At 41.6% G+C, this 15,768-nt stretch overlaps 1 protein-coding gene across 1 annotated transcript; it reads right to left on the bottom strand.

The window, feature by feature from the left end:
* Positions 1-11,683: 11,683 nt before the first annotated feature.
* On the bottom strand, positions 11,684-15,419 carry irf8 (interferon regulatory factor 8; the record flags this gene model as incomplete). The annotated part of the gene is made up of 9 exons (XM_080844079.1): positions 11,684-11,728; positions 12,005-12,070; positions 12,253-12,368; positions 12,889-13,272; positions 13,537-13,584; positions 14,079-14,187; positions 14,341-14,447; positions 14,676-14,859; positions 15,246-15,419. 9 exons carry the CDS (start codon positions 15,417-15,419, stop codon positions 11,684-11,686), a joined length of 1,233 nt encoding a protein of 410 aa, XP_080700205.1.
* Between the last annotated feature and the right edge of the window lie 349 nt (positions 15,420-15,768).

The raw sequence follows: 15,768 nt of genomic DNA, 5'->3' as shown, positions 1-15,768 counted from the left end.
AATTATGAGGAACCAATGCTGCCATATATAATACTACATTACAAGGCTGCCACTGTCGTGTATTCAGGAGTGTACTTCATAATTAACTATTTTCTTCCACCTAACAAAATGCCTTTTGCCTTAATTAATACACTATACTAATACACTACACTATACTAATACTAGGCTAAACTGCGTCAGTCTTGAGAGCCCAAAAAACTGGATGCTTTCAAAGGATGACCAAAAGATGGCACTGTGGTAGCATATATTATTGCCACGACACAATAACTAGTACTTGTGGAGCATTTAACTCATGTATCCAGGTTGACCCCGTAGGCTTAACCATAAACGCATTGTCTGCTTTACATTACATTACAGAAAGAGGAGGACTAGAAAGGCTGCTCTACTGAAGTGGCATGAACTTTGGATGAAAAACAGCTGTACAGAGCGCCATCTGAAACAAACTCTCTATGAATATGTACAAGTTATAATTTTACTGTATTATCACATATTACAATATTGAAACTGTATTCCAGATCACTGTATTGCTGTGCTACACTAAATGGACTGTTATCTGTTTCCTTTCTGTAGTACAATATGCTTTTTCCTAACTGTTTCAGGGACCCATGGAGCTAGATGTTACAGCAGACCAGCATGTTTGTATGTATATATTGATGAGGCCAAGCCAAAACAGATGTTGGGGAACAAACATTATAGGGCATCGTACCACTGTTCATGTTCCTGTGCATCGTGGTGGCAACATCAGAATGTGTGCAGCAATGGGCCAGAATGGTGTCTTCACCACCAAGCCACTTCTGGCCCATATAGCACAGCTAATATGATCATATTCCTTGACACCCTGCATGACATCCTCATTTCCGGTGACTAGAGGAATGTGTCAGGGGTTTTGTGTACAGGTTTGTGTCCAGGTTGGTTTTCGACAAGTTCCCACCGGGCTGCTGTGGTCCATAGTTGGTTGGACAATCACCCACAGTTTCACATTCTCCATTTTCCTACCTCACTCTCCTTTCCTGAACCCTGTTGAGGAGTTATTCCTGGGTATATGACCGCGCATCTCTGCTCCAGGGGATGGAAGAAGCCTGTGGCAACAGTGATTTGCATGCATGCCAGGGCTGGCTACGTCACTCAAGACAGTAACTCCCCCGATGAGAAAACATTGTTGAGGTCCTGTAGATGAGGTGTTGCGTTCAGACAGAACTTTAATTTCATAATACTTTATTTTGTCTACAGTACAGAAACTATGCTTATGTTATCTTCAGTAAGTAGTAATAGTTCACAAGTCATTGTGTCTTATTCTGTTATGAGAGTTTTTTCCCCCATTGCCTTTGTGTTCATGAGTCTAAATTCACAGCATGCTACAAATGAAAATGTTAGACTCTAGATAATTGTGTTTCATACTTAACACACCAGTGTGCAGTCGGGATGTGGAAAGAGCTGTTTATTTGGTGTTTGTGTGGCACACCATTAGAAGTGTTATAGTTAGGAATTAAGTGTTTGTTTTTGCAAGAGATGCATGCAGATTTTGTGGTTTAGTTTTTGTGTTTGTTTTGATAAAGGGGGCCCTAGTTTCAGAAACTGTTTTAGCAATATTAAAAAACGACAGGATTCATGTTGCAGGCAGAGCATCAGATAGTAGCCTATTTAGGAACACACTCCATATTGTAGGTTGCGAACATGTACTGTATATATAAATCTACATGTTTGAATCCTCCTTGGAGATCTTAGTTTGATCTTCATTTAATAATAAAGTATCCCAAACCTGCATAACAAATATAGAGGAGCTCGGTGTCCACAACGGTAGATTGTGCTTCATTTAAAGTCACTGATCAACTGCCTGTGATTTTATTTTAATGGAAGAGATAGAATTAATGTAATATGTTAAGTGAGTTACTTTTTAAATAAATTATTTACGCTTCTTTGTCTGCGCTGTAAGCCCCTGAAAAGGGCTCATTTTCACACCTGGTTGTGCTCCTGTGAAAGTCTCTCAGAGTCATGATCAACTGACCGGGTGCTTTGCTTCATTGATTATTTGGTGACAGTGTGTGTGAACCCTGTGTGCCTTCTTCACGGCATGCAAATTAGCTTTACAGAAATAGACCATTGCCCTGCCTCAAGAATTCACCTGAGTGCCATATTGAAATTAGCAAATATATCTCCTCTGTATCAGTGGTGGCCTCATGAAGCAAAGTGTAACAGCTTTTCTTGACCCAGCACTGGATACATTTTTTTTATTGACACATGCAGATTATTTATATACATTTTGGAGCTGTTCTTCCTCTCAAATTAATCGTATGTTTATGTCTCCCTTAGTAGTCTGACAAGAATGAGTTAAAAATACGTAGGTAACGAATACATATTACTATACACAGTAGGATGTGAAACACATCACATCAGCAGCATATGAGACAGGCCAGTACTGTAATTAGGAGATGGAGTCTGGTGTGTGATTGTGTGTGTGTGTGTGTGTGTGTGTGTGTGTGTGTGTGTGTGTGTGTGTGTGTGTGTGTGTGTGTGTGTGTGTGTGTGTGTGTGTGTGTGTGTGTGTGTGTGTGTGTGTGTGTGTGTGTGTGTGTGTGGGTGTGTGTGTGTGTGTGTGTGTGTGTGTGTGTGTGTGTGTGTGTGTGTGTGCGCGTGTGTGTGTGTGTGTTTGCGCGCGCGCATGTGTGTGTGCGTACGTGCATGTGCCTGTGTATGTGTGTGTGCGTCTGCAGTTGCGACCCGAGGGCTTTAGCAGCAAAGGAGAAGCAGGAGGGTGTGTGGTCGAGAGGGCTGAGAGGGACCACTCGAACAGGCTGGCTGAGGTCTGACCGCTGAGGCCCCCTCAGCTGCAGCAGGGCTCTTTTAGCCATCTTTTAATATCCAGCCCCAACACCTGTGCCACTGCGGTCGCTCCCTTGTAACGGGGTTGTGTAATCAGAGCAACAGGGCTGCACGTTCCACGTTGCTGTCGGAAGTGCAGTGGTTTCACCTCCAAAAGAGTTTGTTCCTCCACAACAAAATGAGATTTTAGTTATGACATGTTGTGGCCTCGCCTCGGTGCTGCAGAATCAATATGTTGTGCCTGTGGGAAAAAATATGTGCTCACTCTTTTTGGCTTACTTTACTATCCACTTATTAAAAACAAGACCATACTATACTATACTATCATTGTTTTTCCCCCCAGGGATGGCCGTGAGGTCTTTCGAGGAGTGTAGCACATCAGTGAGGTTTTCTTTCCCATGTCGCTGTAAATAGCCAGAGAAAAAAATCATGGATGGAATCTTCTGTCATTTACATCGAAACCTTTTCAGTCAGTCTTTTTTTCCACATGCACACCTGCAGGATATGACCTGACTGTGAGCCACCTCTGTAGGCCTGGGCTGGTAAAAATCCCCCTGGTCAGATGCTGAGTCCTCTCCGAGCATGAGTGGCTCTGCCTCTCTGGGGTCTTAATACGCCCCCTCACTCCAAGCCCCCGCAGTCATGATTATGTAAAAGCCTCTTGAGTTTTGTTTCACTAGAATAGAAAACTAGACATGTGGGGGCTGGCCCAGACTGCTATCCAGGTCTTTTAGAATCTCGATTGGGTTCTATTTTTTAAAAGCAAGCCATGCGTGTTGAGAAAGTCTTGGGTAGAGAATTGGTCATGAAATGACTCAGTCTATGTCACATTGTTTAGAAACCCTTTGAGAATGAGTAAAGTATCACATGGTGTCAATATCAGGGGAGTGATTGACCTCCTAGCACATATGGACATGTCAAATAGGAAAATCAGACCCACCAGATCATTGACCTACCAGTTAAGTTTTGCTGAGATTTGTGTGTTGAAGAAAATGACTTATTAACCTTTGGTGACATCTGTGGTAGTAAACCAACACAAATACTGTCTACACCATCTTTCCATGGCTCTCCTGTCACACCAGTTTTCAATGATACTGGTAAGGGTGTTAGTTGACAACCCTAGCCTGTGTAATCCCTTATGCTATAGAGGGCAGAGTTAAGAGGCTGTTTTAGGCCACAAGTCAAGGCAGTTAAGGTCAAATGTTTTTCACTGTGTTTTGAAGCTCTTTCAGACAACGCGACAAGGTTGTCGCTCAAGCTGTCACGGCTGTTCTTCCTCTTTTCTTCCCCATAATTTAGGGAAGTTGCGTGTGTGATGTGAGGGGTCTCCTCCTCACAGATTTTTCCTGTGTTACTCTAGATGGAGGATCAAAGATCTAATGCTGACCAGAGCTGCTTTGACTTTCTCCAGACTTGTGCAATCCTGTGTTGCTCGACTCACATCACCCACGCTTCTGAGTCTGTCTCTCTGAAGCCATGCTCCTCTGTCTGGCCAGGCTTAAATGTTGTAGGGTTTCCGACATGGACTCAGTGTGACTTGACTTCTGCTGTTAAAAGAGGATTTTTATGTATTTGTTAAGTTCAACATTTGTTTTTTATTCACCATAACTACATTTGTAGAGAGAGAGAGAAATAGAGAGTGAGAGTGAGGGAGAGAGAGAGAGAGAGCAAGGGAGGGAGAGGGGAATGGTGGATTCTGGAAAAGCTTAAAGGTCCATGTTAATAATTTAAAAAATTCAAAAAGTTTTTTGTGATGTAGGTTGCTCATTGATTCATTCAAAACGCCAACAGGATCTTCATTAGTTAGAACTAATTAAAACATTCAAAACTTATTAAATTAAAATGCCTTAATATTTTCATGGATGGAAATAATTTTATTTACACTTTTTTTTCAGAATCAGAATAAATATATATTTTTACATCATCAACTATTATTTTTAATATTTTTAAATATATTTATTTCATATGTTCATATATTTGTTTCATTTGATCACTTATGTGAAATGTTGTTGACAGTTTATATTTATATTATATTATCAATCACACCCATATATTCCTTTAAATTTTTTTAGTTCTGTAAAAGTAGCCTGTAGTTCTTTTTTAGTAAACTGTACTCCTAGTTCAAACTCATTAGGCCAAGGCTCCTTTTTTTGCATTTACTAAAAAGTCTTTGTTTGACCTGTCAGCTATTTAAATTTGGGGACTAATTTATCTTTGTTCATTATTGAAATTTGTTTGCATTTATTGGCTTTTGAACATTTCCCCTCTGTGTTACTTATTTACTATTTCATTCTGAATAAACCATACAAATAAATAAAAATAAGATGGCCGTAAAACAAGTTCATTCTCACATTTTGAAGGCAGAACAGAAGCACTCAGCAGCTATTGAATTGTCATAGTTCTCATCCACACACACAAATTATTCTGTAACATTTTCCACAGATTTATTTTTTTAATGTTTATACCCATTCTGGAGCATTAGGGAGTATGGTGTTTGTCAGTGGAGAGGGTCAAAAGAACGGCTGCCTCCCCCGCTGTGGTGAATCCTGCTGCAGAGCTTTATTGCTGCAGGGCAATAGGGCACTGCTTGGCACAGACAACTCCAGACCCTTTGGAGCACGCCTCACTGGACCCACTGGCCCCCGGTCAGCGCACCTCCGTGGTGTGGCTTAGTAAGAGTAGGCCATATGTTTAGTAGGTAACTTGGTGACATTATATTGATTATACTTATTGACCATAGACAATTCATTTAAATTGGGCATTACAAGAATCAAACCTGGATCAACTGCTTGGAAGACAGCTAGGCAAACCACTGTACCAGCATCACATTTAAACACCAGGGAGCAGGGGCTATTATTGACACGGATCTGTACCGTTTGTGCCAATCTTATCGCCATGGGCCAACAGCAGTACCAATAGCCACTTCGTTACTCCAAGCCGTTGGTTATTGAGGCTAATGTGTAACAGCAAATGTGGATCTGTTACAGTTGTGAATGCTTACAGCATTGTGCAGTTGAATGGGTGGGGGGGAGTAGGGGGGCTCAGGACTGGCCCCCAACCTGTGTGGGGTGTGCTGGGGGTGGAAGTGGACGAAGGTTCTCAGGCCGCAAAGTGAGTGAACTGATACTGATTTAAGGAAACATGTCTGTCCCTGTTGACCCGCGAGTGTGGGTGTGGTCAGGTGTTTTTCTCTGGTTGACAACCAGAATGCACCCCCCCCCACCCACCCACAGTCCCTACCCCCACATCCACCCCACCTTCCTGAGTCTCCACCTGCACCTTTCTACCACCCCCACCCCCACCTACCCACCGCTGCCCAACCCCCCACCACCCTCCCGAATAGCTTTCTGACGTGCGCTCTCGCTCTAGTTCCTCTTAAGCTTATTTTGATCCTCAGCTCTTGCATGCTCTCGTACACCCGGCCTCCCCAGGGACCCCCTCAAACCCCCCAGTCTCTGCTTGAATTGCATTATATCAGCACCCTCATGCCCTTTTCAACTCATATTGAGTATGTTACATGGAAGACTAGCTTCTTTTTCCAACAAACTGGCCTGACATCGACTGTCTGGACGTAAATCTGTTGCAGAAGTAACTCTATAGACTACTAAAATTGTATTTCTTCTTTGCCGAAAGGTCACATACTCGGAGGAAGTTCAGAGAAAATCTACAATTTCTTGTAGATCTTGTACTTTCCCTTTGTTTAAAGAATTGCAGGGACTTCAGTGAAAGTGGAATTATACCTGAGCTGAAGTCAAATAAATATTTGTATTCCAACTTTGTCAAATGCCCATCGAGTTGATGGATTTCATCACTCAAGCAATCATGAAGGACACCTGACATGAGAAAGAGAGAGAGTGTAGATCACGCATACGTGGCTATAAAAATTCTCTTCAGTTGTGACACAAAAATTCAATTTATTCCCATTTTAACAAATATATTGTCTTATTGATGTTGCCTTTAGACAGCAACTGCTAAACCACAACATGGGGTTTGTCACATGGCCACTGGTCAAAAAAGTCAGCCGCAGCAGACAGACTGGCTCTGCATAAGTGGTTTGCAAAGCAGTTTGGGAGGACAACTCACATGTCAAAGAAGCTCCAGGGGGAACTAAACGCTGACTCTGCAGCCAGTTCGTTGGTGTGCTTCAGCATTCTGAGCTGTCAGCACCAGAGAGTGATGCAAACAGACAGCATCTGCACCGCACAAACTAAAATAAATAAATAAATAAATACATAAAAGTCAGGATAGGCTCTGCTGGAGAAACTAGTAAGAGTAAGATAGACTTTAAAAGTATACAACTGAAAAGATCCCAGCACCTTTCTTCAAACCCCTCCAAAGCCACTCCTCCAAAACACATGAACGAAGCGAATGAGTGAATGAAGCGCAGTGAATCATTGTTTCATTCATGTTTGTAGAATGACCAATTCAAACAATATAGTCTAACATAAGAGAAATACGTAATCTACAAAAGAAGCTAGTTACATTGTTCAGGAAAATAACAAATTACCCCCAAAACAAACCAGATAATAACCTGTCAAACAGAAATACAGCAAACATGGTTTCACTTTTCAGGCCCTTCATCTCTCAGCCTTACCTGCTAGGGCTGCATGGGGTTGAAGAGCTAATTACAGTGCATGAAATGCCCTGTATTGTTATTCCTAGGCTTCTTCTTCTTCTTCTTCTTCTTCTTCTTATTCTTGTTACCTTTTTCTGCGATTAATTCAGCCCGAACCGCTTAACGTAGAAACTTCATTCAAACTTTGTCGCGTAGGTCTTGTAAAGGACACTTATGCTATGTATTTTTCACTTTTCTAAACTCTATACTTTTTAAGATATTAGATAAAAACGAATCTAAATTTTCCCATTGACTTACATTGGGCCATTATGACATCATAATAGGGTCTTTAAACTGGCTTGCACCTGTGCTTCACTGACAACTGCGCCAAACCAAGGAACCTCTTCTCTGTCCCTCTCAATTTAACTGTAACTAGGAACATTAAGACACCTTCCATTCTCTACTTTTTTTTCTCTCCATCTCTCCATCTTTCTCTCTATCCCTCTCAGTCTACTTTCTCTCACACTCAATCTCTCTTCTTCACTCCATTTTTATCTCCTTTTTTCAATATTTTCACTCTCTTTTTCTCTTTATCCAGAGCCACTCTTGTTCACTCTTCTTTCCTTCTTCCACTCTTCTTTCCTTTCTTCTTCCACTCTTCTTTCCTTCTTTCACTTTTCTTTCCTTTCTTCACTCTCCTTTCTTCTTTCCTTCTTTCACTCTTCTTTCCTTCTTTCACGCTTCTTTCTTTTCTTTTTTCCTTCTTTAACTATTCTTTCCTTCTTCCACTCTTCTTTCCTTTCTTCACTCTTCTTCCCTTTCTTCACTCTTCTTTCCTTTCTTCTTTCCTTCTTTCACTCTTCTTTCCTTTCTTCTTTCCTTCTTTCACTCTTCTTTCTTTTCTTCTTCCTTTCTTAACTTTTGCATTTCATGCACTGGTATTTCCTTCAGGAAATGCATTTTCTAGTTAATAGCTTGTTATGCTAACTGTCACACCATCAACGTCAAACCAACCTTGCGTGCTGTCCCTTTGGTAGGTGCTTAAACTTCATCCTTATTTTCTTTGCTGCCCTGAGACTTCTGGGGCTGAGTGGTTTGTTGACTGTCAGCCAAACTTGAGACAAGGAAAGTTAGGCTCGCACATCTCCCATAACCCACGAATCGGACTGTCACAGAGTTGTTTTTTCTTAACTTTGTTGGAGTTTCAGTACACAGCCCTTGTACTTCTGTCTTGCCTTGTTTAGCAGTATAAGCTGTTGTAGGCATAGGTGGAACTGAAAATTCTGCCTGCACTTTCTCTGCCATTGTGCAACTTGCACGCCGGTAGGTAGACAGGCAGGTGGGCCATTCAATCATTTCATTCATGGTCAGTTACAGCCCTGCGACTGCCACAGATAATGGATTTTTTTTTTTATTGCCAGGGCATTCAATTTATTTGTTGCCGTCAGGATATAAAACATAATTTCAAGAAATGTAAGAAATAAAATATCTAAAATAACCTGCCTCAAAGTTATTTAGTTTGTTTGAAGGCAGGAGGTGCCAGGTGTGCTGTGCAGATGTGTGTTGTGCACGCTCTGTGTATTGCTATTGGGCTTCACAGCTGTTGCTATGATGGCTGTTTGGAGTCTGGCTAATGGACAGCAAGCTGTGTTGCTACACATGCAGACCACAGCGCAAACATTGTCACTGCTAGCAAAAATCACACTCACGTGCAGTAATTTCAAACCACAATGTCCATGTCTGTTTCCTGAGAGTTGAGCCTTTTTTTACCCTTTTTAACCCTTATACAACACTGGATAAACACTGCATATACAGACTACTCATCTTTCTGTCACATATTTGACTAATATTGTTCCACCATTGAAAACAGCAATTTAGTTACATGTATGTAACATCCATGGTGTTCAGTTCAGTAGTGGAATTAATCATGACTATAAAGCTGTATCAATTAATAAATAAAATGTATGAATTAATAAATGTTCTCTGGGTGTTGTTTAGATGTCTAAGCAACTTGAAACTTGCGTGTTTGTGTGAATGTGTGTTTGGTGGACCCTAACAGATCAGTTAAGTTTAATGAGATTGTGATGTCAGTTCTGTATACTGATGTCCTCTCCCTAATAAGCCCCGTATCAGAAGTGTGGTTTGTGCCATTATGATTGGGCCAGTCAAAAAAAGCAGACTAGTTGATTAATGAGGAAGTGGAAATGTCAGTAGTCATGTGAGTCTGTTCGAAAGACCCGCAGAAATCCCCACAGAGATGCTGTCTTCTTAGGAATCATGCGGTTAGAGAGAAATAAAACGCCCCCTCAATCACGACGGTGAGTGTGATTTGCCTCCATGTCAGACCACATTACAAAATGTTAGAACTCACTGAAGGATGAATGGGGGGTAAACAGTAAAAAGCAAAAGTATGAAAGATAATGTCACAACTATTTAATACCATAGATAGCAACTATCATCATTTCAATCACTATCAGTAACAAAAGGTTTCCAAATGACCTGATCACATTTTTACCATCATTCATTCATGAAGCAGATATTCAAAAGTATTTCACTGAAGCCTTGGAGGGGAATATGTGCAGTCATGGTTTATTTTTGTTTGAATTTCATCTCTCCTCCGTGGACACACACAGCTCTCCTCTATGGGATCACTCAGCCAGGGGTGGACTGGCCATCAGGGATACCGGGCAAATCCCCAGTGGGCCGACGGGGTTTGGGCCGGTCCAATACTGGCCCACCTCAGGGGCGTAACTATATGGGGTGCAGCAGGTGCGATTGCACCCGTAATAGTGGGCCATAGACATATTTACGTCAATCTAAATAGTCTGAAGGCAGAATATGTGCACGGGGGAGGGGCGTGACGTTACGTCACTGCTCCCAGGCCACTTTTTTCCCCCAGTCCGCCCCTGGACACACGCTGCTCTTCTCAGCTCTCCTCCATGGACACACGCTGCTTACCTCAGCTCCCCTCCATGGACACACGCAGTCTTTGGCATCATTTGGCAGCACGTTTGGTCTAGCTACGTGTAGGTGCAATATTGAAAGGGATATTTCCATGACTAATTTACTCACACCAAGTGAGGGAACAGAGAGTGAGGCCTCCTTTCCTCTGAGCTCCTGTCATTTCTTCCTCCTTTCCTCTGAGCTTTTACTATCACCCATGATTGCATCACTGGGGATATCCTTCCATTCCCTTTTAGTAGAGTGCAAACTATCCCTGTTTTCTTTTGTTCCCTCTTGAACTATTTAGTGCTTCTCAAGTTCTGACAGGCTGGTTTATACTGCATTTCTGAATACATGTAGCATAATGACTTGAGGTACAACGGATGAGTTGTGATAATATGACGAGGTTCTGTCTTGATTCAGGTGGAGTTTATCACATGACTTTAGATACACAGTGTATTTGTTTGCTTCTTTTATGTCAGAAATCTAGTGACCCCCCCCAGCAGAACGCAACATTTGAATATACGCATTATTAAATCCTATGAGATAACTCCTGTCTAAACTGAAACATCTGGATGTTTATTCTAGATTCATATTCAGGTGTTTCTGATTAATATTTTCTGCTTCTAGGTCTAATACCTGTTATACTGAAATACCTAGAGAATACAGACTCATAGCATTGAATGAATGCAGCACTTTCACTTTTGGCCTGGTCTGGTCAAAGTGAAGACAAGTATTTCCAGTGGTCATAACATGTGTTCCACATGAAAGACTCTCCATCCATGCTGCGATTAACTTTATGGGAGCAACTTGATTGCATTTGAACGCAAACTTTCTTTACATTGTTCAAACAACAGTGTCACAGGTGAGAAAGATAAAGTTGTTTATTTCAGTCAAACAACTGACATCACAAATATGAGATAGTAAAACCTATCCATTTCATTTAAAAAAAATGCATTTTTACATTTTAACAGTTACTCTGGTATCTAAAAATATACTACTATTTTACTTAAAGTCGGTGTAGACGAGAATGGAGAGGCTAAAAAATGCTGATACATTTCAAATGTCTGGCACATTACAAATATCACTGACAAAGCACCTTTTACATGCTGTATTAATGATTCATAAACATTGTGATCTGTTGCTTGCTATTAAGAAATATTAATTAACATAACATTCTTATCTACCTCAACTTTAATAATGTGTTTGCAAAAAAACAAAATACAAAAATAGACTATAAACCTGAGATGCCACATAAAGCCATACAAACGGTTTACCATTAATGCTTGGAAAATCACACAATAATCCATAAACAATGCGCCAGCTCCTCTTCTTACACTGACAGCTGGTTGTCAGTGTTTAGGCCTAGGCAGTGATAGCCAGGTTGTCTCGGAAACAAGCAGGGTGTTGCTGCAACCGTAGCTGCAAATGTCATTAGCTGCAACCGTAGCTGCAAATGTCATTAGCTGCAACCGTAGCTGCAAATGTCATTAGCTGCAACCGTAGCGTTCTCTGCCATTGTGCAACTTGCACGCCGGTAGGTAGACAGGCAGGTGGGCCATTCAATCATTTCATTCATGGTCAGTTACAGCCCTGCGACTGCCACAGATAATGGATTTTTTTTTTTATTGCCAGGGCATTCAATTTATTTGTCATTAGCTGCAACCGTAGCTGCAAATGTCATTAGCTGCAACCGTAGCTGCAAATGTCATTCATTGTCTCCAGTAGCTGCTGGCAATTCACTGCAGTGATCTATCCAAATTGATGATGACAAGAGATGAAATTATTAAACAGTCTTTGTCATTGATAGTTACTTCCATGACTTAAACAAATAAAATGACTGCTTCTTTATGTAGCTCATATCACATCTTTAGCATAATGTAGTAAACTATTCCTCTGGCATGATGTCGGGGTAGTTTAACATATGTTCTCACCTGAACAATTATTAATTTGCTCTTGGCTGTGCTTATGTCTTGAAACTCCTCTCCAAAACACAGGGTGACTGTGGGGTCAGGGAGTGGGTACTGGCCCTCCTGGTATAGCTGAAGGGCTAAAGGTGAAATACATTAACAAACAAATGCATAAGACATAGCCAATTCCATTCATCCTAAAAGCAGGGTTCACGGTGAATTGCTCTACTATTAGAGGTGCCTGCTTGAAAACCCCAGTAAAATACTTGTGAAGGCAGCTTTGGTGTTGTGGTTGAGCATTCATGTTGTTGTGTGTAGCACTTCTGGGCTACAGAGAGTGCATGTTGTGCTGTGAAAGAGGGCCTTTAAAGATCCCGGGTACCACATGCAGCACTTGTTATGGCTGCCTCCAGCCCGTTGTGTGTTGTTGTTGTATCTTGCTGCGCAGGATCTATGGTTGGGTAGTTGTTCTATTGGTTAGGTTGCTGGCTATGAGTACTTGCATGTGGCAGTGAGAGGATTGGCTGCTGTGAGAAGTCCCCAACAAATAGCACAAGGAATGCCAAATCTATTCATGTGTATAACTACAACAATTACTACTCTGGGGGAAGAACGTTCCATGAAAGATCAGAAATCTACACATTTTAATGCCATTCTTACCTTGGAAGAACCTTCCCGTGTCAAAGATCTTGACCACGGCATCCCTCTCCAGTTTGCAGGGCCCGGGGCTGTAGTGGGCGCCTAGCCCGCTCCAGAACACACGGCTCTGGCACAGCCTCTTGATGAAGATGCCCTCGCGGTTGGCCCGCAGAAGCACGCCGCGTTCCAGGTGCCTGAAGAGTTTGCGTGTGACCTGCCGTTGCCGCTCGTTCTCGATGAGCTCGGTCGGGGGGAAGCGGATGTTCTGGAGGCTGTCCGTGCCGTAGATCAGGTTGCTGGCTGGTGGCTGGCAGGGGGAGATGCGACAGCCCTCTGGGTAGGTGGTGACCGTGCTGCCCATGGGTTTCCCAGCGTAATAGAATGAGATCAGCAGCTGGGAGAAGGCTGCGTGGAGAGAGAAGGGAAGCACAGTATGTTCAACACTCCTTATAAACATAATGGGACATTGGGCATAATTAGTATTAGAGAGGTTCTAGGCAATTAGGAAACACGTAGAGCAATCATTCAATATTGTCAAGTCATGTTACACACATCACGGAACACTGGGTATAGTAGGTTTCAGGCAATTACAAAACACGAGAGCAGTGGTCAGACACTACAATATACATGTCCATGTTGTTTGTAACCCAGTGAGGAGAGAATACCTACCATAGTTGACAGAACCAAGTGGTGAGGGATCTGGGTGTACCGGAACAACTGTGAGTCATAAAGAGAGAGGCATCATAAGATATAACTCCTCCAATGTTTCCTATCTTTAAGAATAGAACTAACAAGTTGATTAAGTGCACAGATTTTAACCATCCATTGACTTTCTAAGATACCATGACCTTTGCTGAAATTACTATTTTTAAAACAATGTTTCACCCTTTTAATTAACAAAAAATAACCCTTTAGCCTGAGAAATGAAAGAGGTGAAGTCTGCAACATTATGAAGGAAATTTGCTAATGCTTTACATGCAAAGGCTGATTAAACAAGCTACTTTAAGCATGCATAATGTTGGGTCATTTCCAACTTTCTTATGGAAATGAGTATGTCTTGTCAAAAAGAAGAACTAAACATTTTTAAAAACACTGGGAAATAGCCTTTCAGCAATTAAAAATGAGAGAATAGTTCACTCCTAAAAGTAGTGAGCGAGGTCAAGAAGACACTCATACAGTCCATTGCAGTCATAAACTGATCAGTTTATTACCGCTGTGAGAGTCTTGGTGCCACCACTCTTGAGTTGGCTGCATGCTGCAAGTCTCCTCTAGGGGAGAATGACTTCTTTTGATGAGGCCGATGTAATCATCACAGGAAGACTGCATACAGAGAAAGAAGAATTGTACAAATGCACACCAAACATGCACTTTTAAAATTGGAATCTAAAAATATATACTATGGCGTAATTTGCTGCAGTAAGAGGCAGTGAGACTGATACAAATACTGTTAAATTAAAAATAACTGATAATTACCTGGTTGACATCTTTAATGAGCTCCTCCAGCTCTGCTGGGCTGTATTCCATGTCATTCACATCACTGGAGCAACTCATGTTCGTAGCTGGTACTGCGCCTTTACCTGCTGAGAGGCAGTAGGTGAGAGGTGAGTGTTTGACCTTCTTACTCTTGTACACCTGCCATTACCAGCTATTCTTTTTGAGTTAATATTGCACAAAACAAGACAAGACACCGTGTGCCATGAACGTACACGAGTGCATTGGAGACATTGCAAGGCCAACACACACTTTGAGCTTGCTCCGTGACTTTACTTTAGCGGTTAAAATATTCTGGGATCGCCGCATACACTTACTCTTCTGCTCCTCTTCAGGTACAATCCTGTATACTTTGTAAGGCTCGGAAATGTCCAGCTGAGAACGGTCCGCCACCTCTTCGAAGTCTGGGCTTTTGTTTAAGGCGCAGCGGAGCCTGGTCTTCCAAGTTGCAGGTTCAGCCTTTTCCCCCTCTTTAAACTTCCCCTTGAAAACAGCCCACGACTGCAAATAAAAATAAAAATCAGCAGCGTTAATATTTTATTCATGGCATGTAGGCCAGATTTGTACAATTACTAAAATGCACCCATGGGCATAGATCACATCAAATGAAATTGTCTTTACATGTGCGTTAAAAAGAACGATTACAATTTGTTTTGCCCCAGGTACCTTACCATTCGGCCCAGTTCATATACATTGGTTGAGAAATGTTATACTGCTGTTTACATACACTTTAAACTTTTAAAGGTTGGATCAGAGGGCGTACACAGAAAGGAAATAATATCTGTGTTGGCAGAAACACCTAAGATCATTCATATAGCTTAATCACAACGCGCTGACTTTCAGATAGAACTAAAGATAGAAACTAATATAGAATTAGCTAAACTCACTTTAAAGATGGAAGCGTCAACCTCTTGGTTATAGTCCTGTTTCCCAGCATGTTTCCATGGGATTCGGAACATAGTCCGATTCTCATCTTCCCATTGAAGCCCAGAGTACTGATTACTGTTGATTTGTTCAACAAGCCACTGCTTAAGTCTGCGACCTCCGGGGCTTAACGTCATCTTAAATTTCACAAATTAAAGAATGTTTTATTAGCTATACAGTAGCTACAAGTTGTATTTAAAAAATATTTAAGTTTTGCAATGATCTGCGGTGAAGAACTACTGTAAACATTTAGACAATATCCTTACCTTGTGAATGAATCCCTGCTTAAGTCAAACACAGACAACTATTCTTGGGGAAGCTTATGAACAGAGTAATTTCATTCCAAACAGGTTTCTTCTTTATCCTATCCATTCACATGGAACAGGCTGGTAGTGGTTAACTATTGGATAGATACAATCCTTTATTACCCAATCACAGTGTTAACTATCCGTGACGCAAACACAATCCGGAAATAGTGTGAGAGTG

This window comes from Sprattus sprattus (genome assembly GCF_963457725.1).
Source record: "Sprattus sprattus genome assembly, chromosome: 8".
Taxonomy (NCBI): domain Eukaryota; kingdom Metazoa; phylum Chordata; class Actinopteri; order Clupeiformes; family Clupeidae; genus Sprattus; species Sprattus sprattus.
Note: the sequence above shows the minus strand (reverse complement) of the source record. Positions and strands in the feature narration are given on the sequence as shown.